Raw genomic sequence first — 26,917 nt, 5'->3', positions numbered from 1 at the left:
TCTTAGTCATTTCTAATTATGTCTAACTCTTACTGCATCTATGATCACACAAAGCACTAGTTAAATCTCACACATTGGCATATAAGTTAAAGATTTTGGTCCATTTACTGCAGTTTATTCAAAATAATAATAAAGCTGGACCTGTTAGATAATCTCAAAACGTTTAAATTGTGAGACACAACTTAAAGTAACACATGAAAGTACAGTAGTAGTACAGTTGGAATGTAGTTAAGTGATTTTTGGTTGTGAAGGTACAAAAGGAACTAAGTAGCGTTGGTTAGCTTGCGCAGCAGTCCTAGCACACTTTAGCCTTGTTTAATCTATTGACACAGCAGTGTGAGTATAAATGACGTTCCTACTGTTAGTTAGTCAAACGTTGTACTGTATGTTTCCACATTTCAATTGGACTATCTTCAAGTCCATCCCTATAGTTCTACCAACTTGAGGCCCTGTGTGTGTGTGTGTGTGTGTGTGTGTGTGGTGTGTGTGTGTGTGTGTGTGTGTGTGTGCGTGCGTGCGTGTGTGTGTGTGTGTGTGTGTGTGTGTGTGTGTGTGTGTGTGTGTGTGTGTGTGTGTGTGTGTGTGTGTGTGTGTGTGTGTGTGTGTGTGTGTGGGTGTGTGTGTGTTGTGTGTGTGGTCATGGTGATGGTGGTGTCTTCAGGGAATTGGTGGATCCTCTTTGGCTTCCACTCCCCGTCACTACCGTTCCGACCCACTGGACCACGTCAGGGAAGAAATAAAGAGGGAAGGAGAGAAAGAGGATGAGGTTAGAATTCAAACAGAGTAAAACAAAAAACTTAGAGTTGGTCTTATATGTAAATTGTTGTCCTAATATGAGAGCCAATAACATACTGTTCCATTATGCCTAAAAAAAAGTCTAAATTACTTAATTCTTTATTGACCCTATATTAGTTCTATGAGGGTCCAACCCAGTCTCATAAAAAAACGTGTAATAACTACGTTGGTCCACAACGTAGGACGTAGTATTTCTACGAAAACCCCTCTGAAATTGTAAAATGCCTACGTTTTTTTTCACCATTCATTTCAATGGTTGGCATCTATGTCACGTGATCTTCACATTTCTCCCTGCAGAAAAAAAAAACATGGCCGACATTCGTTTTATTCTCGGTGGAAAATGCCTATTTTAAGGTTAGTTTGGCGATTAAAATGCCCTTTGATGTCATTTGATGCGAGAAATATGAGTTGTTATTTCAGATTATGTGTGCAGTGAATGTACATGATCTTTAGTTTGCTGGTTATTACGAAGATTACTTCAAGAAATTGTGTCTATACAATGTTTTAATTGTTACCAAGGTGGTTGCTAGGGATGCTGCTATCGACATTATTTCTGTTATGTTGGGTAAAATGGTGTTATCTTTATTGCTACCCCCTTCCTCGTCAATGTATAGTGTTGGTCCACAGTGCAAACGTATTAGTTTAACAAAATCCGCATCTAAAATTGTGGCATAGTGTGGTGCCGAGAGATGGGAGTCGGAGGCGGGGTATCAAAGGTACAAGCTAGACTTTTATTTAGCATCTCAAAACACATGTAAACAGCTTCATGCCCGGGAAGCGAAGACCGGCGGAGACAGGAAGTCCGGCTCACTAAAATGTCCGTGCAGAACAATACCCTGTGAGACTGGAATTGTCCAGGGGAAAATAACGTTTCTGCACCATTTTAGATGCGGATTTTGTTAAACTAATACGTTTGCGCTGTGGACCAACACTATACTTTGACAGGGAAGGGGGTAGCAATAAAGATAACACCATTAAACAGTTACACAACATAACAGAAATAATATCGATAGCAGCGTCCCTAGCAACCACCTTGGTAACAATGAAAACGTTGTATAGACACCATTTCCTGAAGTAATCTTCGTAATAACTAGCAAACTAAAGATCATGTAAATCCACTGCACACATAATCTGAAATAACAACTCATATTTCTCGCATCAAATGACATCAAAACGCATTTTAATGGCCAAAGTAACTTTGGCATTTTACACCGAGAATAAAACGAATGTCGGCCATGTTTTTTTTTTCTGCAGGGAGAAATGTGAAGATCACGTGACATATATGCCAGCCATTGAAATGAATGGTGAAAAAAAACGTAGGCATTTTACAATTTCAGAGGCGTTTTCGTAGAAATACTACGTCCTACGTTGTGGACCAACGTAGTTATTACACGTTTTTTTGTGAGACTGGGTTGGAGGGTCCTGTCAAGGCTTGTAGAATGGGAATTAACTTTCCATCGACTTTGGCTTTTCACGGCATCATTCACCAAGAAAAATTGGTCCCAAAAAGCTGAATTTAAACACCATTGTTGTAAAATGTCAATTGTATTTGCACACTTGTTTCTTATTGCTAATGTCCAAAGCTTGAAGCTTTAAACACAATGAATAGGCTATTGGGATGGGAGAGGAGCCAATGTATATCTTGAGCTAAATCCAGTGGATTTAAAAAATCTTAAGAAAATGTCTTCCATTTGGAGATAGAATGCTTTTCTTCTATGTTTCCTGTTGGGGAATAATTTGCTTAGGTATTCAACCTTTGACACAGTTCATCATTTTCTCCTCTCACTGTCTCCTTTCCCATGGCATAGGTATACGGCCTTGGGTATTGCTGCTATCTCTCTTAAATTTGTTGGTGCTTGAAATGAACCGGATTCCGGAGCTAAGATGCTGCTCCGCTGCATTGTGAACAGGAAAAACTTTTCAAGCTCCAGCTCCGAACCGCCCCTGAAACACCGTTGGTGTGAATGAGGTATCAGAGTCCTGTTTCCAATTGCTTCAGAAGTTTCCCCCACATTTCCAATTTAGAATATATACTGGAATCAAGTGGTGACAAACCAATTAAAACCACTGAATAAGTAACCTGCATGTCCACTCATTAAATGTAAATCATGTCACAGTAATGTATATTTTGTAGAACAACAATGGGCACAATGGTAATTTATAGCTACCAGCTTTTAAACTAAATGTTAATAGATTTTTCGGTGTAGCCTACTTTCCAAGTTTGTTCTTGTTAATGTTGAAAGGGTCTAAAGACAAAGGGTTTTATTTGCTTATATTGGGCTGTAAAAAATAATATATTGATTGATAATATATTCTATTAATAGAAATGTTGTCAAATTAAATGACTGCTTTGTTCAATTGTGTGGGGTTGTAATCACAGATCATAACAACAATAAACATGAACAAATTATAAAAACTTAATTCCATATGTATTGCTCTGCTATTGTGCATGCTGGCCCACTGCAATAGTTTAGTAGGAAACTTACGCTGCTAGCACAAGTCACAATAATTCCCCAAGCATTTTTTTCTGTCCTCTCCCAATTTACATTTTGTTATAAGGACTGTTCATCATTTCATTCATTTAAGATGTTTTATTAAAGCTATCTGAGTTCCAGAGATGGAGTACTCGGACTCGAGTGTCGATTTTCGGAACTCGTGACTCGACTCGGACTCGCGCACTGATTGACGCGACTGGACTTGGACTCGTGAATTCTCGCGTACGCTGACTTGGACTCGGACTCGTGAATTTTCCCCCCCACGATGACTCGGACTCGACTTGTACATTGACGCTCTGACTTGGACTCGGACTCGTGAATTTCCCCCCCCACGATGACTAGGACTCGACTTGTACATTGACGCTCTGACTTGGACTCGGACTCGAGCAAGTTTTCTCTGGAGTGTCCTCTATCCTGGCATGCGCCAGGGCCCTGCTATTCCAGTCTAGAGATGTCTAGAGACACACCCCGCATCGTGCTGTATGCTTTCACACATTCTGCTTCCACATTGGAAAAGAGCAGTGCAAAATGCTCGTTATGTGGAAACAATATTGAAGAGAAGGCTCCGTAACACATTACTCTAAGGATCGAGTTCAGACATGGCTGTCTTTAACACTATCATCAGAGTAACGTGATCGAATCAATAAATAAAGATTCAGCCGATAACACGAAAGCACATGGCTGCTTAACATGCGGAATTATGTCATTTTGCATGCTCAGTAGCCATGTGCTTTCTGGGGCTAAATCGATGTAATGGTAAAAGTTCCTTCAAAATAAGAGTCCCGATCTTATTACTATCAAAATAAAAGTGCAAAACGAAAACTTTACCATAGGAAAATATTGGCATACAAATATAATCACTTCTCTAAAAGGTAACTCATTTTAAATATAGTTAGACATATTAAAGGTCATTTAGAATAATAATAATAATATTAATATTAGTAATAAGCTTTATATTTGTATAGCACCTATTACAAGAATTGTAGCCAAACTCGCTTCACAGCAGTTCAATAGACAGATTAGTATAACATGACAGGATAAAAGCAATGTAGAGGAGCAGCTACATTTCAACACATATGTCCACGAAGATTAATACATGAAGACTTGTGACTCGGACCTGACTTGGACTCTTCTTAGGTGACTCGGACTTCGACTCGGACTTGAACATAGGTAATGATGACTCGGACTGGACTCGGACACTCCTTGGGTGACTCGGACATGGACTCGGACTCGACCACGACTCTCCCTTGGTGACTCGGACTTGGACTCGGACTCCTAGAGTGGTGACTCAAGAGTGACTTGGACTCGTGATTTGGTGACTTGACTACAACACTGGAGTTAACAATATTGCTAAGTGCTTCTTAACTATCACCAGGGTATGGCTGGGGTAGGCTACAGCCATACCAAGAAATGGCTTAGCCCCACCATGAAAAAAAAGTCCGCCAACTCGCGCCGAGTAAATTGCACAGACAGCAGTTAGTAAGATTGATTTCAGTAGCCACTTGTCTGGAAATACCGAAGACTAGAAACTGTTTTGAAAACTGTTGTCACGTTGTGATCATCTTCTCAATAAAACATCTTTGCTAATGTCTTCTGGCCAATCAGAATCACGATAACGGCCTGGTGTTGCTGCCACACGCAGTCCCGACGGAGAATCATTTTGCGGTAGAACTTCTCTTTATACATCCATGGATACAACATTACGTGTTGATAGAAATCGAAATAAGACCCCACGGTTTGATGATTGATAGGTGTGTGGGCTGTCTTTCATTTTGACACACAGAACAATGGGGGCTATCCACCCTTATCCACAATGTAAAGTAATTCATTCAGCCTCTTCCCTCTTCTCTGTGTGAGGAGCAGCAGGTTCAGCTTTCAGAACAAAGTAACAAAACACAAAAATGGCATTCATTTTTTCTAAATATGTCGTGTAGTAATAGATTTTTTTCTTCTCAAGAGACAACCAGAAAGTTCATTTTTTTTGTTAGTATTTCAAAAAATCTTCTGGGGGAGAATCCCCCCAGACCCCCCTGCAGGGGTTGGGTTTTCAGCATGTCGACTTTTTCACTTGGGGGAAAATTGCAGGATTGGCTCCACGTCGCCCTTTGTATTTACTACAAGACAAATGTGCCTTTTTATTTCATACAGTTCAATTTTGATTGAGACCGGGAAGTAATCTAAACCTCACGCGTGGCGTTTCACTGTCAAGGGGGGCGATATAGTGTGTATTTAATTACATTGCAAATCCTGACTTGAGCCCCACCACTGTATGGGTTAGCCCTACCATAGATTACTCAACACAAATACTCTGGAGCCGCCACTGACCGTCACTTAGCAAGCTTGTCAGCTCAATTGTTAATGGGTCAACAAATTCCCAAGTTTACTCAAAAGTAGTATTTATTGTATTGATTGCTGCTTCATAACTGCCTGAAAGTGTTTATTTCTTGTACGGCAGTGGACAGAAAAGGTTTAAAAAAGTAAATAATGCCACACAGCTAAAAAGCTTCTTCCATTTCGGATTTTCCTTTGTTCCTGCAAAGCTCAGCTATGTCAAGTCAATTTGCTGTTGGTCAAACAGATTGCCATCAGCTCAAACTCCTGGGGCAAAGTTGATAAATTCAATTAATGCTTCCTTTCTGGTGTGGCAAGACGTTAAGACATTTTTTAAATATCAGAAATGATACCAAAAGTTGGCTTGCGAACAGACTACATGTCAGGCAAAATGGAGGCAACCAAGCTTTCTGCTTTTTTATTTTCCTTTGCTTTCCGCTCAATAGCATCAGCTTGATGCTTGCAATGACCCTGGGGAATTCAATAGCATTGTGTCGTTGGTGCTAGCCTTGTGTGGATGTGTTTACAGTCTTGTCTGAAGAAATCAAGTCGGAGAATTATTAATTCTGTCAGACTGTGTCAGAGGGTGAGTGAGGTTAACTCAATCTCGGCAGAAACGGCATAAAAGCCTCAAGCTGATAATAAGACTGCATGTGTATGTGAGCGCGAGGCATACAGTAGACTTGTTGTTGTGTCGGAATACTTTCTGTCTGCATATCACCAATATGCAGACCGAAAGTTTTTTAGAAATATTAGGGCTAGGAAAAAAGTGAATCAGATTCCAACATTTGACCCAGACTTTGTCCTGTAATTCCAGCCCAGATTTCTACCACGCCAAAATGGAAAATGGAAACTGCTCTTGTTTCTTAGGTGTGATGAAAATGGAGGAAAGGCATTCGGCTGAAGCATTTTATAGCCAGTTTCTTGAAGTTGCACAGGAGTGTGAGTGCACAAGATCACCAACGTAGGAACAGGTAGTGCTTGCAATATGATAAGGACAGCAAGAATACTATCATATAAGAATACGCCCTGTGTATCGCACATTATACGGAGGGCAATCACAGCAGCTCTCCATGACACCAGCTTAGTCTTCATGACAATAATTCAGAAATCATCAAAACTAAGCTGGGAGTTTATAATAAATGAAAGCTATGATTTCTCTCACCACTTTGTCATGTAGTTCTTTCTGTGTGTGTGTGTGTGTGTGTGTGTGTGTGTGTGTGTGTGTGTGTGTGTGTGTGTGTGTGTGTGTGTGTGTGGTGTGTGTGTGTGTGTGTGTGTGTGTGTGTGTGTGTGTGTGTGTGTGTGTGTGTGTGTGTGTGAGAGAGAGAGAGAGAGAGATAGATTAAGTGACATATCCCGATGGCCAGGTTCCCTCAGGACTTAAGGATCTTTTAAAGAAACATAAATAAGCCATTAGCCTGGATCTGAGAATCTGAGGCCCTGTTGTAGCCCAGTGCTGCTGCTAATGGCCTCAGATAAGACACGGCTACTGGAGAGTGTCTGACAGAACCTGTGTGTGTGTTTGTGTCTGCTTTAGTGCTATACAAATGGCCCTCGAGAGCACAAGAGAGCTCTTTTAGCTTCACCGTTAGTGGCGATATCAGGGTCACTGACCAACAACCAATACTGCAACTCCTCTGGTATTACAGTGTGAAAGCTAACATCCATTTACTTCTGCAGCTTGATGCACTCCTTAGTAAAACACACTGATGGGAAAATGGGAAAAATCATGGTCTCAGGTTGCAACTAAATGAGATAACCATGTGATGGGACTTAAAAAGAGCTTCAACTGCCTGTAAAACTTAAAATACTACTACATGTGCTTTGTTTCCTATTGCCTTCTCTTAAAGGTCCCATGTCATCCTTTTCTGGTTATTACCCGTCCCCTTGTGTGTTATGTAGCTTTGTCTGCATGTAAACGGTCTGCAAAGTCACAAACCCTCAAAGTACACCGTGTCGCGAGTAAAACTCTAAAACAGAAAATACCTGTCTATGCTGCCCCAGAACGCCTCGATGGAGATTTGTCTTTTTTCATTTTTTTCTCCCGGGAACCAAGTGACATAACGTTGACCCAAATGGACCAATCTGTGGAGCTCCTCACACACACACACTCTCAGCAGTGAAACTGTGGCGCGCTTTGGGGGTGCAGGTGCTAGTGGAGCGTCGCAGATGGGGGTGCTGCAGCCCCCTCAGCACCCCCCCCTTCCCTCGTCCATGGTGCTCAGGCTGAGTTTCGCGCTGTCTCGCTGTCTCGCTGTCTCGCAGACCCCACGCAGCAACCAGGAAACAACACCAGTAATACAGCTCACACTGTCCGCTCCTTTCAGATGAAAAATCCATTTGGTTCCCCCTTGTTCCACTCACTTTATATACAAGTTATCTTGTTTTACACAGCATGTCATTGTGTGTAATTTGTTTAGCTTTATAAGGAAGGGGCTTGCATACAATATCCCTGTCAAGATAATGATGTCTAAGTCAACAGTCTTCATGTTACCATCCAACAAGCTAGCCAATGTCTATTTCATTTACAAAGGAATGCTAAACACGCCTAACCTCTTAGCAAACCTGAAATTAATCTTCAAATTCTTTCAGATAAAGGACACATAAGAGACAGCGGATGCTAATGCGTGTTATAGCTCATGATAGACGTTACATTTACCCAAACACCCATTTTGAAGCATTTTATATTCTGAGTGCTTCGGCTGAATACCAATAGATTTAGCTTTGACAACCCGACATAAATTAACATGAATCAGTCCAGCATCTGTTTTAGCACGCTCTGTTTTTTTAATGAGTGTGGGCAGGGAATTCAAAAATAGAAACAGCTCACTGAATGTAGTGTGTGTGTGTGTGTGTGTGTGTGTGTGTGTGTGTGTGTGTGTGTGTGTGTGTGTGTGTGTGTGTGTGTGTGTGTGTGAGCTAGGTGCTTCTGTTTTGGCAATCCCAACTAAACAGGTCACGTATAAAGAGGGTTATGCAGTATTCTTGTTATGTAATTGACTATTTATGTGCTTCAAAATGTCTGTTTTGAATCAAGACAGTTCTCATTCATAACACTCCGTTCGATGTCTCACTATGGGATGCGCCTCATCGCGGAGCAAACAGAAGCATCAATCTCATTACGCCAATCCTGATTGGCTGGTGATCTTGACGTCAGCGTCAGGGGAATCCACCCCCTTTAAGTAGCTTGCGCTACGTCGCATGCGTCATTCAAACACCTCTTCTCGCTTCAGAGCACATCTCTATGGTAGCCGGGCAAGCTTAACAGTCCACAGACTGAACCCAAATCTAAATTTCGGTCGACGGGCGCTCGCCGGCTACCCTTCCTGCTTCGCAACAAGACTGCTAATACTAACACACCATTTAGTATTATAATCGACCTCACCGTTTCTTCCTCGGGAATTAAGGTAAGGTTTTGATTTTTTAAAGCTAGCAACACACCTGTCGCTAGTTTGCTTTCCCTCACTACCGACACCACAGTAGCAAGGATGTTTTTTCTTTTCTCTTTCTCACGGAGGAGGAAAGGATTAAAAGAATATTAACACTCCAGTTAATATTCTTTGAGAAAAAAGACCTACACCGTCCTCTTTTTCTCCGGATTAAAGACAGGTTGGTAACACTTTTTTCTCGACGACGTACCTGTTACGAGCGGGTCCTCTCCACGCCACGAACAAGATGGACGCCTCTCTCCCACACACCAGAGGAGTCAGGAACTCGGAGGTTCGACTCTGTGGCTGCAGGTTGAAAATATCAGGCACAGACTCACACCAGGTCTGCTCGTCCTGCCTCGGGCTGGAACACGCCCAGGAGGCTATTGACTCGTGCGGGTATTGTGCCCGTTTCACCATAAAGAGCCTCCGCCGACGGTTAGCAAACCAAGCTAGCTTGTCGGGACAGGACCCCCTCATGTCCGTTGATTTGCCGGCTGGCAACCAAGACGCGGGGGCGTCCGCCGAAGAGATTGAGCTTGTGGTCTGGCTACATACTGGGCTTTGCTCAAGGGTGTTTCCATCCAAGACTTTGTGCAGCAGCGAGCTGGTCCTCGCCGCTCACTTTTGTCCGCTTTTACAGGCTAGACGTCTCTGCTCCTAGTGTGGCCCGAGCAGTGCTGGGCACCTTGTTGAGTCAGAGCTCTACCTGTTGGTTGGTTTGGTGAATTTCGAGATAAGCTCGTCTGGCAATACGGGAGCTACAATATCCCATAGTGAGACATCAAATGGAGTGTTATGAATGAGAACTATAGGTTACTTACGTAACCCCAGTACTCAGAGTAACATGTAGTGAGATGTCTCACCAGAGAACTGGTGAAGCGTGAAGAGGTGCTTATTTTGAATGATGCATGCGACGTAGCGCAAGCTACTTTTAGGGGGTGGATTCCACTGACGCTGACGTCAAGATCACCAGCCAATCAGGATTGGTGTAATGAGATTGATGCTTCTGTTTGCTCCGCGATGAGGGGCATCCCATAGTGAGACATCTCACTACATGTTACTCTGAGAACTGGGGTTACGTAAGTAATCTATAGTTTTTGAATACTCAACTGTACGTTTTTTCCCATTTAAATGTTCACCTCGCCTGAACTTTTTGTGTATATATTCTTTAAATAAACCTACACAAGTAAGTCATGTTACTTGATAATTGTGCTAAATTAGCCTGGTAATGAGTGAATGGCTGTATTGTTTCGACAATGAGCCTGAGCACTTCAATTTTGATCCCTGTACATGAAATCAAACCTATAAGTGTCTTTACCTCTAAGCTATTGCATGGAACATCTTAAGACGTTTTCATTTGCACAGACATCCGGCAGTGAACGGTCACTCTAACATACCAGATTTTTAGTCATGCTAGTGGCCACTGGTTTATTTAGTCCACCACTTTTTTCCAGATTGAACAATCTATACAAATATGGCTGGATTGTCATACATTTAAACAGACATGTAGGTTCTTCAGAAGATGACAAATGACTACCATGAGACCTTCTAGTGAAATGTCTTGACAACTATAAGATGATAAGCACAAAAACGTTATTATACGTTCATAGTAGGGGTGTAACGGTATCCGTATTCGTCCCGTACCGTTACGGTTCGGACGTCACGGTTCGGCACATGCAGTCACATGGCGAATACGCCTTTTTTTTTACGAGTGGGAAAAAAGTCTGTCATTCAGGGCAGTATCCACTACACTATATATAATCCAGGGGGCGGTATTGCGCCTACAAGCTGCCAGCCGCCCTTAAACAACAAATGAAGAACAAGAAGAAACAACAACAAAACGAACTAAATACAAGAAGAAGAAAAGTTAGTATGGCGATTTCAGATAACACACAGGAGCTAGAACCCACCTGCTTCTTTTAAATCAGCTGTGTGGGAACATTTCGGGTTCCCTGTGGACTACAATAACGATGAAGTGTGCGAGTGGTGGATCGGACGAGGACGGTGTGTCGGCGTTGTTCGATAGCGGTGCGGTATGCTAATGGTAACACACGTCAAACATGCTAAATCATACCAGAAGGCATCACCCAGATTTGCCAATCACCGGAGTCCGGCAAAAGACAACAGCAGTTCAACAGCTGATCCCCGCTGTTTTTAAGAAGACATGAGAGCCGTGAAACCAAAATAAATAACGGAAGCTTTTGGCATAATGTTTTTCAACGACTTTGCGCTCTGGAAACACTTTCTTATTATTTATGATGTAATATTTTCAAGACATTCTTTTTAGTTTTACAGCTTGATGAAACCTTTTAGTTTGACATCAGCCATTATAGATAATATGGCCATCTGAGTGTGTGGTACTGTTTGTGGTTTGTTTTTAACTGTTTAATACAGTTAATTATTCAAAATGTCAGAGTTCCTTATTTTGAAACTGAAACTTGCACTACTGTTCAAAAATAAATAACAACAAACCTGGAATTACGCATTTGGGACTTTTTTTTGCTTTTTCTTGTTGTACCGAACCGTGACCCCCAAACCGAGGTACGAACCGAACCGTGACTTATGTGAACCGTTACACCCCTAGTTCATAGTCCCCAGAGGATGAATCCTAATGACTTTGTTGATAAAAGATATTGTCCTCTGGAACTACAGGGTTTACATTTGTGTGACATTACTAAGTTCCTAGTGGTAATACCTGGTTTAGACATTTCTTGTTCTTCGTAGGAGGAATTGTTATCACTTTGATGATTTGGCTTTCTTTAGATAGCGCCATTATCAGATCCAATATTTTTAAACCATCAACATGTCCATCAGCCTGAATTGTTGTCTTAGCTAATTGAAGCATGCTGACATGCTAAACTAAGATAGTGAACATGGTTAACATTATACCTGCTAAAGCATGTTAGCATTGTCATTTTAAGAATGTTGGTATGAAGCATTTAGCTCAAAGCACACCACTGTTCAGCCGTCCAAAGATGCTAGCATGGTTGTATCTAGATGATTGCATGAAGATGATCTTTACTTGACAATAGTTGCTTTGTTGTTACAGTGTTTCTAAGGGAATGTATTGTACTGATACACAAGTTGGCCCCGTACCTCTATGAGTGGGTGCCAGTGTGCAATGGGTTTCCGTGGGTATGACAGCATCTCACTCCAGTGGTCTCGCCCCAGGCTCTCTGCCTCATTACCCACCCTGCATACTCCGATCACTTCATTGTGTCCAACCCTGCGAAACAGAAAAGAAGAAGACATGGATACAATTGTTGCATCAATAAATCCTTCTAGATAATACACTCAGCTGGAGGGTGCATGTTGAAGGCCTGTGCTCTAGACTTCAACAGCAATTGTATTTCTTGCGTAGACTCTGGGCTTACGGAGTCGAGCAGAAGTTCATGTTACTGTTTTATCATGCAGTGTTGGAGAGCATCATAAGATATGGTATCACTGCCTGGTATGGTAACTTGACAGTGCAGTCAAAGTCACAGATCGCTCACCTGTTACAGACTGCTTTGAAAATTATGGGGGTCGAAAAACATCCATCTCTCCAAAACATATTCGAGCAGTCCATTATTAGAAAGGCAAACAAAATTGTGTCTGATCCCACCCACATACTCCACCCAGAATTCCAGCTCCTACCGTCTGGTAGAAGATTCAGGGTTCCCAAGAGCAGGCTGAACCGCTATAAGCACTCATTCCTCCATGTCCATTAAGCTTCTTAACAATAACATGTGATGTAATATACTTTTAAATGTTGGCCATGAGGGTTGTGCACCCCATTGTCAGTATGTGCGTCTGTATATGTGTATGTATTTTTATGTTTGTATACGTACATGTATGCGTAACTGCAGAATGGAGTCCAGAACAAATGTCCTTACAGGGACAATAAAGTATATCGTATTGTATGTGTGCTGTATATCAAACTAATATGTAGGTACAATAAGTTTTGGTGCTGCAAATTTGTATCATTATTCTACAACTTCTGTTCATAAAATAGTTTTAAAACAGTGTTTTTATTTCAATTTGTTCGAAAAGCCGCTATGTAGCTACATAGCCACATGCTCAAAATGTCAAATGCCCAGATAGTAAGAAACAATAATGGCGCTTTCAGGATCTCAAGTAACTTTTTGGGAGGAATACCAAACATGAACATCGGCACAATACAATTGAGTTTGCTCTGCCCAGCAATTGGGAATGAAGCATACAGTATAACAGCAAATTGCAAAGAACATGGAAAGGAAGTTGTTGCCCAACCATTTTATTAAACCTTAAATGGCTCTGTACCTAGGTTACTTACTAACCGATCATAGTCCATGACAGCTATGAGCAGGCTGATCTGGTCGATGTTCTCAGGAGGAACATCAAACACAATGGCTTCATTGTACACCGGGTTCAGAGTGTTGCGCTTGGTTGACGTCTTCCTCTTCTTTAGCCTCCGGCCTTCACACATCAAGGAGACTTTCACATATGGATCTGGGGAAAAGTAACACGCCAAGGTCAATAAAGATGCCAGAAAGTCTTGACATATAATGCGCAAATTATTATGAATCCACAAAAATAATAAAGCACTAGAATAACACATGTGTATATTTGTTTAAGTGGTAACATTGCTGTGTCAGTCAGCACCCACCTGAAGCTCCAGTGATGTCCATGGCTTTGAGATTTCTGGCTTTGATCATGGTGATAGTGAGCCTGCCCGCCGTGGGGAGATAGCACAATGAGAACATCAGTTCTCCTAGGTCCACATTGTCCTGTAAAGAAATATATTACATTTATATATTAGTACTGCTAAACCAAAAAAACACAAATAATTATGCCTATTATTTTATGGTGGTCCAAGTGGGAAATGGGGCTTGAGGGAATTTCATAGTTGAAGCTGCCAACAATTTCAGTTTTGTTATTTTGCCTTAAATATGTCTTCTGTGTCTCAATTTGGATACTTCCCCTAGTACACACTATGTCATGTACTGTGAACACATGTGCAGTGTGTGAATTTTGACCGTGTAGTTGTTGCACACGGCTGCCCTAACTGGAAGTGGAGATCGCCAATGATAGCTAACTAGCTAGCTAGCAAATTCACGGTAAACCAAATAATTTCGGACCACTAAATAAACCCCATAAAATTAACAGTGGCTTCTTTTTGACACCAGTAGAGTGGTTTGTTACTTAAATAGTGAACAAAAAAACACATGTCAAACTTTTATTTGTGTTAATGTTACGTAGCCAAGATGGCGTTTTATGTGAGTGTGAGAAGTGTCTACAATTGTGTTTAGTTTTTTACCATTACGAGTGCACCATCCGGGTACTCGTGTTTCATTTTGCAATACTTCACATTAGGACACAATACTGCACTCAAAACAGCATATGTAATTACAGAACTAGCAATATTTTGACACAGCAGAAGAAATCCCTTGTGATATCGCAAGAATCCAGCTGCCATGCCATGTAAGGGATTTGCATCTCCTGCCACAGTCTCAGCTGATGCCAAATGCAGACAGTCATTATTAGAATCAACCCACTTAGCTTTCAACGTTAGCAATGAGTTTAAGATTTTGGATTTAATGTCAAGCTTGACAATAACTTCTTTGTTAAGAGATTAAGGTTAAGCATTTTAATCAAAGGCAAAGAAAGCCCTGGAAATCGATGTGTAGATTCAACAGATGGCACATTATAATGTTACACAATTATATGGATCATGCCTGCAACACCTCCAGTAGAAAAACACATCTGCAACATTCAGTAACAGCATGACTCATCATTAATCTGCATGTCTCATATTACAAGTATGTCAAGATTTAAGCATTGAAATGATGTGCCAGCTGGACTTGAAACGTTATGCCCCTTGAAATTAGTATCTGGTTAAACTTGTGAAATATGCCATCAGGTAAAACTACTCCTGTGTGCCTATGAGAATATCCCTGCCTTCATAACGTATTCACAGTCATGCATATGCCAAGCTCATCTCCCAATTAACACATCTGAAAATAACGTGTGATGGTGTGAGAGTGATGGGTGCATTTTCTCACAAAGGGATACTCTGGTTCTCATGCATAACACTCCGTTCGATGTCTCACTATGGGATGCGCCTCATCGCGGAGCAAACAGAAGCATCAATCTCATTACGCCAATCCTGATTGGCTGGTGATCTTGACGTCAGCGTCAGGGGAAATCACCCCCTATAAGTAGCCTGCGCCACGACGCATGCGTCATTCAAACACCTCTTCTCGCTTCAGAGCACATCTCTAATGGTAGCTGGGCTAGCTTAACAGTCCACAGACTGAACCAAAAGCTAATTTTTGGTCGACGGGCGTTAGCCGGCTACCCTATTCTGCCTCGCAGAAGAGTATAGTACTAACACACCAGTTAGTATTATAATCAACCTCGCCATTCTTCCTCAGGAATTAAGCTAAGGTTTTGATTGTTCAAGCTAACAACACACCTGCTGCTAGCTTGTTTTTTCCCTCACTGCCGACACCACGGTAGCGAGGACGGATTTTTTACTTTTTTCTTCCACGAAGGAGAAAAAGGATTAAAAGGATATTACCACACCAGGTAATATTCTTTGAGAAAAAAGACCCACACCGTCCTTTTTCTACGGATTAAAGACAGGTTGGGAACTATTTTTTCTCTCGACGTACCTGTTACGAGCGGGTCCTCTTCACGCCACGCAGCGTATAAGATGGACGCCTCTCTCCCTCACACCAGAGGAGTCAGGAACTCGGAGGCTCGGCTCTGCGGCTGCGGGTTGAAAGTGTCAGGCACAGACTCACACCAGATCTGTTCGTCCTGCCTCAGGCTGGAACACGCCCAGGAGGCCATTGACAACCCCGGCTCGTGCGGGCATTGTGCCCGCTTCACTATGAAGAGCCTCCGCCGAAGGTTAGCACAACAAGCTAGCCTGTCGGGACGGGACTCCCTCATGTCCACTGGTTTGCCGGCTGGCAATCAAGACACGGGGGCGTCCGCCGCAGAGATGGAGCCCCTCACTGGGTCGGTCTGGGGCTCATCGACAGCGGCAGCCGCAGAACCGGAATCCCGCGCCATATCAGGCCGAGACCCGGTGCCGGCAAGAGACACGGGAACGGGGCCCCACACTTTACCAAGCTGGGGCTCCCGGCTGGACCTCACCATGATTTCACCCGCGGAAGATGTCCTAGAGATAGACTACATGGAGGACGAAGAGGATGCCTCTGAGTTCCTCCTGTCTGACTCGGATGAGCAGGAAGACGACATCTTCATGTCATCGGCTCAGGCTGCAAAGCCGGGAGCGATGGCTGCTCTCCCGGGCGATAGCACACCAGCTTCGCCCTGTCTAAGCATGGACCTGCAGGCCGTGTGTCAGCGTGCTGCGTCCAGGCTAGATATCCCGTGGCCCGAAATCGCCAAGGAGACCTCCAGGTCCCGTCAACGTCATCCTCAAGTCCGCATAAAACACATGTCACATTTTTGTTGTTTAAATAAACCATTTTCCGCTGACGCATCCAGGCTTCGGCCAAGGGCGCAGCTCAAGAAAATGAAAAGAAAAACAATAAACAGTCCGTTAACTATAAATCCCCTTCTGAGAGCAGCTACGGCCTCTCTCAAAAGGCGGATAATAAACGGGTCTGTGAAGGCACCACCACCACGCGCATGCGCAGTGCCGGTTGGGGCTTTAAGGGCACTACCGTCACGCGTATGCACAGTACCTGCTGGGGTCGTGAAGGCTCCACCGTCACGCGCATGCGCAGTGCCGGCTAGAGCTGTAAAGGCACCACCGGCACGCGCAGGCGCAGTGCCGACTGGAGATGTGAAGGCACCACCGTCACGCGCATGCGCAGTGCCGGCCGGAGCCGTAAGCGTGTCATCTCAGCTGCCTCTAAGGAGCATACAGCAGGAGATACTCACGACATCTGCCTGGGCTTCTCAAAACAGTTATACTTTATCTGTTTTCACATGCCCAGAGAGAGTCAACCCATATTCTGGAGAGAGAGGTTCTCTCTCTCCTAGAAAGAAGGGTTTTATCTATAATGCCCACCGAGCGGAGTCAGATTATGGGGAAAAATGTCCTCGTAAAGCACCCACTCAACATGGGCCTCATAATAAAACTAAACCCCGCGCGCCACGGCGTGCAGAGAGTTTTGGTTATTATGTAATGCGTAGTGGCACTACACCCGACTTTTCTGGTGCGGGACGCGCCTACGGGTGCTGTCCTTTCACGGAAGGTGGTCACCACGGACGCAGGTCAGACAGGCTGATAGGGTATTTACGAAGGTCGCCCGGTGAGAGGTCCCTAGAGCAGAGACCTACAGCGGGCACATGTAAACTACCCGGAGCTTTTAGCGGTGTTCCCCACCCTAAAACGCTTCCTGCCTTCTCTCAGAGGACACCATGTCCTCGTGAGGACAGACAACACGATATCGTGTATGAACCGCCAGGGGAGGTTGCGTTGTCTCCAGTCACACACACTGGCACACAAACTGATCCCTTGGAGCGGCAGACGTCTCCTCTCTCTGAGAGCGACACAGGTACCGGGAGTTATGCACCTCGGGACAGAATTACTGTCCAGAGGTGCACCACTCTATGCAGACTGGACTCCACATCCAAGGATCGGGAGTCCGCTGTGGGTGCGTTATGGCGGAGCCGCGTTAAGTCTGTTCGCAAGAGGAGAAAATGCTCAATGACAGCTGTTCTCTTTAATGCACGATTTAAACGCACCGTTAGGCGGGGACGCACTCGTACACGATCGATCTCCGGGTCCTCTGTACACGTTCCCACCCCTGGTTCTGTTCCCCTTAACTCCGGCCAGAGTGAAAGAGCAACGCCACACACTTACTCTGATGTGTCCGCCCTAGCCCGCAATGTACGGGCTGGCGGAGATATATCAGCTGTTGTGCGGGCAGCCATGGCAGCCCCCACCACGCAGGGACAGATTGTCTCAGGCGGGGGGGGTGATCCTTTACCCATGCCCAGAGCACGAGGCACTATGGGCCTGACCCGTGAGTGGTACAATCTGAATACAGTGGGACTCCCTCAGAAGGTGATAAACACTATTCAGAGTGCAAGAGCTTCCTCCACCAGGTCTCTTTACGACTGTAAGTGGAGGGTGTTTGAGGAGTGGTGCCTTCAAGAAGGACACATCTCTTTTCAATGTCCTGTCGGGGTGATGTTATCATTTCTACAGGACTTGATCGATAAACACAGAGCTTTCTCCACGATCAAGGTGTACCTGGCTGCTATTGCTGCATGCCATGTGGGCTTTGAGGGTAAGACGGCTAGCCAACATCCTTTGGTCTGCCGTTTTATGAAGGGAGCTCGCAGGCTCCTCCCTGTCTCCAGGTCGCTGGTGCCCTTATGGGACCTGGCAGTGGTTTTAAATGGGCTCAAAATGACCCCATTTGAACCCCTGGAAGGAGCTGACATGAAACATCTGTCACTCAAGACAGTGCTGTTACTGGCCCTGGCATCCGCCAAGCGGGTCAGCGATATCCATGCACTGTCTGTACATCCCTCATGCACTCAGTTCGCCCCAGGGCAAACGAGAGTGTTGCCCAACCCTGCCTTTACACCAAAGGTGGTTGGTTCGTGTACCCCGATTGACATTGAGGCATTTCCTCCGCAGCTGGTTTCCTCCGGGGAGCAGCAGCAGGATCTGTTGTGTCCAGTCCGGGCTTTACACACATATATGGACAGATCAAAATAGCTTCGTCTTAATGACCAACTCTTCGTGTCCTGGGCTAAACCTCACAAGGGTAAGCCTGTTACTAAGCAACGGCTCTCCCACTGGATCGTGGAGGCGATTGCTTTGGCCTATACGAGTCAGAATCTGCAAGCACCTTCGGGTCTGCGGGCTCACTCGACTCGGGGCCTGGCTACATCCTGGGCTTTGTTCAAGGGTGTTTCCATCCAAGACATCTGTGCAGCGGCAAGCTGGTCTTCGCCGCTCACTTTTGTCCGCTTTTACAGGATAGACGTCTCCGCTCCAAGCGTGGCCCGAGCAGTGCTGGGTACCTTGTTGAGTCGGGACTCCACCTGTTAAATTCTGGTTGATCGGTGATCTTCGAGATAAGCTCGTCTGGCAATACGGGAGCTATCCCATAGTGAGACATCGAACGGAGTGTTATGAATGAGAACTATAGGTTACTTACGTAACCCCAGGCCTCAGAGTAACATGAAGTGAGATGTCTCACCAGACGGCCCTCCTTGCTATGGTGAAGCGAGAAGAGGTGCTTATTTTGAATGACGCATGCGTCGTGGCGCAGGCTACACTGTAAAACCTAACATTGTGTTAAATAAGAATGAATAAGTAAGCCTTACTTATGTTTTATTAACTTGTTAACAACACTCAGTTTAAATAATTAAGCTGTAATGCGGGGTCGAAAAACCTAACTAACTCAATGTAATTGATGTGAGCTAATTTAGAAAAACTAAGTTAGTGGAAATGGGGAACATTATGACATGCGCAGATCACTCCTTGACCACTTGGCGCTCAAAGTTACGTTCTGGAACTTTCTGGAACATTGCCCTGCAGCAGATGAACGTTTCCTCAATGGCTAGCCGCTATGGTCATTGTCATTGTCGCATTACAGTGAATCTTGTGCTTAGCACACTGCTTTGGTGAGTACATATTAACATCCCAACCGTTTTGCTGTCTTGTTGTATTTAATCTCAAGGTTTATATGTTTGCTAGTTAAGATAACATTAGCTAACGTTAGCTAATGCTATCTTAACTATTGCAGACATAATGTGGCAAAATCGTGTCGCAGCTTGGCCCAGGAGATAGTCTTAAGAGTGTCAACATTTAATATACAGAGATAGACAAGGGCTGACTTGATTTATCTGCATAAACGTTTTTGTATGAGTTGAGGTTCTGTTTTGAACGCATTGAACACAGACTAGCACGTGAGTAACTTCATTATTAATGTCAGTGTTTTAGCCTAATGCCGTGACTTGTGGCTGTGTTTAGTTTTATATATATGAGCCTACAACAAAGTATAAAGTTACACTTCACAACGTGTGAGCGCCAATCAGTATATACTCCAAGTGGGTTGCGGTGCGGGATCGGGAGCTTGAGGAGGGACTCTCCCGCTAGGGGCGGCCGTTCCTGGGTGCAGACTGCGGGTGCAACCTCAAGCTCCGCGAAGCTGGCTTGGCCATATACCGGGCATTACTTCACCGCGACTCGCTCTTTTGGCGGGGAAACAGCTGGAGTGTAAATGTGTCTGGCGGCTATGTCTGTGGGCGTTACAATTCGCTGCAACGGGGAGTGGCGGGGGTTGTCAGGTTCCAACGTGAGGTGTAGATGTAACGTCCTTGCCGTCTGAACTCACTGTTGATAATTATACAATCAGTTTCTTTCTATTTTAATTGTTTACAAATGCACACAATTGTTACATGAGCACACACTATTTATATCCTATTTATGTTGCTCTCAAAGTGCATCAGATTAATGGGTTTCAATTTTCAAATATATCCTGAAATTGTCAACAAAAACCAAAAATCCCAAACAATGTGTGACAGTTGAATCATGTATTACACAGTAATAGTAGTCTATTACCTTTTAAGAGTTTATTTTACAATAATTATATGGAGATACCAACTGAAATGGTTGTTTCACTCCTGCATATGTTTAAAGTGCATTTGGTGAAACTTGATTTAAATTAGCATAGTTTAAAAGCTAACTGATATTAGTCTACATTTAAAAAGAGTATAGTGTTTACATTCAATGTAACCATAATCTGTTATAATAGTGAAGATGTTGGCTGGCATACTCAGTTGAATAATATGTATTTGATGGTTGTAATATCCAGGTATTTGTGATTTAAAGGCTCTGCCATATTAAAAAAATGTGGTGATGATTTGTCATGTTTGCAATCTTTGCTATAATTGATTAAATGTCTATGTTTTTGTTAGAAATATCTGCTTTCAAATGTTTTATTCTTCCCCATTCAGGCTTTAACAGATGATGGCAACTCCACACATTCCATGATCACAGCAGTAAAAGGTATTTTTACACACTACACAATTTCTCTCTGATCGTTTGTATTTTTTCTATGAGCAGCGGCGTAAGAGCTTTATGTTAAAGGCCCATGTCATGCTTTTCCGGTTCTTACCCGTCCCCTTGTGTGTTATGAAGGTGTTTCTGCATGTAAACTGTCTGCAGAGTCACAAACCCTTAAAGTACACCATGTAGCGAGTAAAACTCTAACACAGAAAATACCTCCCCAAAACGCCTCGTTGGAGATTTCTAATTTTCCAATTTTTTCTTCCTGGCCGTTATGATGTGTGAACACCCAGTTGCCCCACCCAGAGCCTTGACGTGCATAGAGCTCCATGAGCGCTGACAGACGAGTTGGAATCTCACAGCGTTTATCAACCTTTTTCTTACTCAATATCAAGCCACACTGTGAGTGTTTGTGTGTGCTCAGGATGAGTTTGGCTGTGTTTAGGTGTGTATCACCAATCAGAAAACCACATCGCCACGGAGCGCACACTGCCGCTCAGACTGCCGCTCAGACTGCAGCTGGGAGCTTCTCAACGTCCCGATCAATCAGAGCACACTGGGCTCACAGGGAGGGGGGGGGGGGGGGCTCCAACAAGGCGTTTAGGACAGAGTGAAATTCAGTGAATACACGTAGTATACAGAGATGCTGTTTGAGAAACCAATGTGATTTTGGAACATTGCACAATATAAATCTATTTTAGTAGACCTCAACAATGGAATTATGATCTGTGGAAATGGCCATGACATGGGCCCTTTAACATCACTAGAATTTGATCACAACAATAGCATGGATGCAATTTAGTCCTCTTCTCACTTTCACTTATTTCATAATACAAGTTTTGCATTCTAAATCAGGTAAATACAACACTGTAGTTTCTAAATTGCTGTATACGTGATGTTTGATTGTTTTTATTGGTTTGTCGTTCTTGATTTTCAGATTTGCCAAGCAGATCGAAAACCTTCGATGCAGTGGACCTGTAAGTTCTGGTCATTTTTCATTATCATAACATTTGGCAAATATTATTGTTCTAAGTTTTTGATCGACTAATCAATTAGTAAACAAAACGTTGCAGCAATAAATCAAAACAATTATATTAATTATAGAGGCCTGAAATCTCAGCATACAATATTATATTGTTGTGGGCTAGACGTGTACCCTTTCTATCTAAGCCATAGTGGTTGCCTGCTTGCACAATTGTTATGATTTAAACTAATGTCTTCCTAATGTGCTTCTCTACCTTTTCAGGTATTTGCCAAATGTAATCAGATTACCAGTCAGAACCTCGAGGCAGACTTCTTTGAGGCTCTGGACCAGCACACCCCACGTCCAACTGTTCAAGTCAAAAAAAGGATCGGTGGGACAGAAACTGCAGAGCATCAACTGGCCGGTAAGTAATATAACTTTTTAGACCCTCCAGAAAAACGCGATTCTGCGATCGCAGAATTTACCGCATAATCAGCAAAATGGCGCAGATTTTTAAAAGGCCGCATATTTATCAAAAGGCCGCATAATCCCTGCATTTTTCCACACAAAGTTGAGGGAAAAAAAAGTGAACTCCTCTTGACGTGAAGTGATGATGATGTTGACGCGACGTCATCAGCTCGCGCATCACACACAGACACACAGACACACAGAGAGAGAGAGAGAGAGAGAGAGAGAGAGAGATTGCTTTTACAATAAATAAACATTGAATGTATTTAATTGAATAGTAAAGAGGTTTAACGTTAGTGGCAGGTTGTGTGTGAGAGAGAATAAATAAATAAGACAGCCCAATATTTATTTTCTCCGCATATTTCGCAACTTTCCGCACATTTCGCAACTCCCCGCAATTTCACCGCATAAAATCACATAAAACCCCGCATGTTTGATCGCATAATCAAGGTTTTTGCCCGCGTTTTTCTGGAGGGTCTAACTTTTTGTCAGATACATTGATGACGATATGGTACTACTTCAAAAGCCTTCTAAAATAATTAAAACAACCCCTCAAAAAGATGGAAAAGGCCAAGATGTTTCATCTTGTGAGTTTGTCATTTAACCTTTATCTTCTTTATCTCTATCATTAGACACCAGACGTGACTGAACAGCGCTCTGTTGTCCTCAAAGGAATTCCGATTGTTCTTGGCGACGACTCCAAGGATTTCTTCAAGACATGCTTTGTAAGTACTTGAACACAAAAAAACTGTTTGGTTTGCATTTATTGAGAAGTCATATCCCCTATTTACACAAACTTGCAACCAAAAGATTTAATTTGGTGTCTTCAAAATACTGTACACTAAATTCCATGACCAGGAGTCTAGATTAGAAATGAGGTGTAAAATAAATGCACGTTCCTCGCTGTATATGCATCCATAGCATTAGTTTCCTCATACCACATTTACAGCACCTTTTTGGATATAATGTTACAGTTTGAGTGTGTACTTCAGCTACATTTTTTAGCAAAGACTTTAATACATATGCAACATGAATGTTTTCATAGGAAGACCTACTCTAATAGGTAGCGATGATAGTCTAAATAACGTGTTTTTCTTTGCAGGATACAACGAGAGATGAGGCCCTATCATCCGTCACTGTTGGTGTGCTGTTCTCAGCGAAGACAGTCCTCAGGAGGGTCCGAGCTCAATGCAACTCGAGCCCATCTCCACTGACATTGTGCTTGAGGGAGGTATTGTCATGGAAAAGATCAAAAACTTTCCACAGGCCTGTTATTTGGCCTGATATATGCTTTGCATTTAGATCACCCAAAATGCATGGCAAATACTCTGAGGTTCGTTCAAACAGTGATGCTTGGACTGGGAACCAAGGCTCTCTCACCTAAACTATTAACTTTGAGAAACGCCCTTAGTCAAGATAGTCCTCAGCTATCAGATAGAACTTGGCACTTAAAAAAGTTGCACCGTTAAATGTTATGACAAAAGTTTGTTACTCTGGGGAAACTGTTATAACTCTGTCAATTGTTGAGAGCAAAGTACAATGTACTCTTCTTCATAGTGGTCATTATATATTTTAATTTTTACAATTGGTGTGTTGTGTACTGCTGTTTTTATTAAGATAAGGGTTTTGAGTACTTAAAAAGCACTGTTTGTTGGCACTTGAAAATAAATGTTATATTGCAATTGAATCAATGTGTTTTTAATGCATTATTTTTTGAGATTACACAACGTGTTTAGAGATTTGTTGTAGTACAATTATCTTAGTTAGCAGGAATTAGTTTGTTTAATTTAATAGTAAACCTTAGAAATTACGAGTTAGTAGAATTTAAAAGGGTTAAGTTCTGGTGATTTGTATATTTAAGTAGGGGTTAATTTATTCATTGAGTTCACACAAATAAAAAAAAAATAGGTCAATGCAAAGCATGCCTTTTAAGTTGACATAACTTAGTTTACATAAGTTTACATAACTTAAAAGGTTTGTGTCAGCTGTACTTCTCAAATTAATTGAAGCACACTTAGAATACACAAGTTGTTCATACTCACCATTCTAAGTTAAGTTAACTTACTTATTGAGAGGCAACGAGTTTGCATACTTTTTCTAAGTTACCACAACTTATTAAGTTTTACAGTGTACTTATAGGGGGTGATTTCCCCTGACGTTGACGTCAAGATCACCAGCCAATCAGGATTGGCGTAATGAGATTGATGCTTCTGTTTGCTCCGTGATGAGGCGCATCCCATAGTGAGACATCTCACTTCATGTCACTCTGAGGCCTGGGGTTACGTAAGTAACCTATAGTTTCTAGTTGTATGCTCTCCCACACATTTGGTTGACACAAGCTCCCTTTTAAAAATAGCGATGAATAGGAAGTTAAAAGAGACAACAACAATTTGACTTGACATTTTAATTACTCAATTACGCCAAGCAGGTTAACACAACTATCCGAGGTTTCTTAAAGCATTCTGTCCAATCCGTGATTAAACACAGGATGTTAATGATTGTGTACTTAACCTTAAAAGCCACTGATTAGATAGAAAGCCTATGTCAGACGTTCTGGATATACTGTAAAATCAATATATCACATAGACATCAATATGTGCTTGGTATGAAGCTCAGTGCAGGTTCAATCAGGAACCCTTATCATGGTTGCACTATGTTAGGCCCCATTTACACGGGAACGCAAACAAACCGAATTCGATATAAAAAAAGTCTTCCGTTCAAACGGATACCGCTCAATAAACATGTCCCTACACGCGAGACCGCTCGACCCGCTGGAGACGCTGTAGTACATATGCCGGGCCTATAAGTGGCCACAAATTATCGGCGGTGGATTTAGCAACATGTAGTTCATGTGGTTCTCCATGTCCACTTGTTGCTGATGGTTGTGGTAGAGGAGCAGTATATTTTGCACTAACATCTGTAGCATGGTCAGTAGCAGTAGCAGTAGCTATACTGACAGTAGCTACTGACCATGCTACAGCAGTGAGCAGCAGAGGTGGGGAGAGGCGGGGCTATGGCTTCATCTTTATCAGGAAAATTATCTTACAGTTTTTTTTACCCCTCTGCCCAACCTGCTGCCTGTGGGAGTAGATGGGCCGCCAGGCTCTCATCAAGGGGGGGCACGCCGGGACATGCTGTGTCCGTGCAGCCCTGCACCCTTAGGATTCCCACCATACCAGCCACTGGAGCCCTCGTCTTCAGTTGGTGCCGCTGGCAACGGGTGCGAAACGAAGGCCGGCTGTGCCGGCTGACTCAGGCCATAGAACCCCTGATGGAGGCGGGTCACCGGCTTTGGTGGTAGTGTTGGGGGAGCGGTAGTCCCACACGCTCCGCCGCCATGGCCATCACCAACAGGAAATCCTGACGGGAAATCCTGACGGGAAATCCTGACGGGCAGACCTGCGCGGTGGACCATCATGGACGCTGGACCCAGAAGCACCCGACACCGAGAAGTCCTCGTCTTCTTCCTTCTCGACAAACGGGGCCGCCTGGCCCGCCGGAATGGCGAATATGAACGGCACCTCCCCGGCCACCTCCTGGTCCTCCATCTCCACCACATCGAGTTCCTCCTTGTCCTGCACCTCGTCCGGCGAGACATAGTGTGCCTGGAAGTGCTCCAGACGATGCTGGCGTCTGAGCCGCGGGAGCGAAAGGCATTGCAGGACGGGGAATGTTTTACGCCATCCACAGCGTGGTCAGGCCCCAAACACTCGAAACAAAGGCGGTGGGGAACAGCGTCCGCAATTAAGCCAGGACATGTAGGGCAAGGCCGGCGCTCAAGGAGTGGTGAATCCATTGTTTTTCTTATTCTTTCCTCTTCTCACGTTTAGCTTTTCACTTGTTTGTCCTGCAGCTGCTCGCTTAAGAGAAAAAGGATGACAGTCGGGAGGCATAGCCCCCTTATATACTGTGGGCCTGCGCGCGCATTCAGGTAGGCTCGCCCGAATTGGCCGGCTACGTGTATGCAACTCAGTATGTGAATGCTCGCATAGCATGGTAGAGAGTAGTACCTATAGAGTCCAGTAGAGGGCGGAGCCTGTGTGAGATATAACAAGTGGGTTTTCAATCTGCAAAGGATGTGTGTACTTGCTGCTGTACTACATACGAAGGCAAGCACACTATTAAAATGCTGTTGCTCTGGGGTCCCCTGCTGAAAATTGCTGAAAATCAAATTGCACAAAATGTGTTGATTCATCACAGATGTCAGCATCTACACACCTGCAAGCACAGAAACAAACCTACAGCATGAACCCAAGCAGAGTCCATGATGATGATGAATTGATGAATCATACGAGTTACTGAGGCACAATCCACCTCTGACAATGCACGATTATTGTAACTGCCTTGGGCGTTAATGATGTACAGCTTATCATGATTCCAAGCTTTAACACACAGGCCTTTGGGCAATTACGGGACATTGACATAACAAATAATTGTGGAAAACCCTTCATCT

At 43.5% G+C, this 26,917-nt stretch overlaps 1 protein-coding gene across 1 annotated transcript in view; it reads right to left on the bottom strand.

Annotated features, from left to right (window-relative positions):
- Positions 1-614: 614 nt before the first annotated feature.
- The window catches only part of syt9b (synaptotagmin IXb), an 87,927-nt gene continuing 61,624 nt past the window's right edge, over positions 615-26,917 (bottom strand). The window contains exons 5-8 of the mRNA XM_034084376.2: positions 13,683-13,803; positions 13,354-13,525; positions 12,152-12,281; positions 615-715 (exon numbers count right to left, since the gene is read on the bottom strand). Coding sequence (XP_033940267.1) covers positions 638-715; positions 12,152-12,281; positions 13,354-13,525; positions 13,683-13,803 — 501 coding nt within the window. The 3' untranslated portion in view covers positions 615-637. The remainder of the gene's footprint in view (positions 716-12,151; positions 12,282-13,353; positions 13,526-13,682; positions 13,804-26,917) is intronic.

Source organism: Pseudochaenichthys georgianus, chromosome 6 (genome assembly GCF_902827115.2).
Source record: "Pseudochaenichthys georgianus chromosome 6, fPseGeo1.2, whole genome shotgun sequence".
In the NCBI taxonomy this organism is placed as follows: domain Eukaryota; kingdom Metazoa; phylum Chordata; class Actinopteri; order Perciformes; family Channichthyidae; genus Pseudochaenichthys; species Pseudochaenichthys georgianus.
The sequence above is the reverse complement of the archived record's forward strand: the minus strand, read 5'-3'. Positions and strand labels throughout refer to the sequence as shown.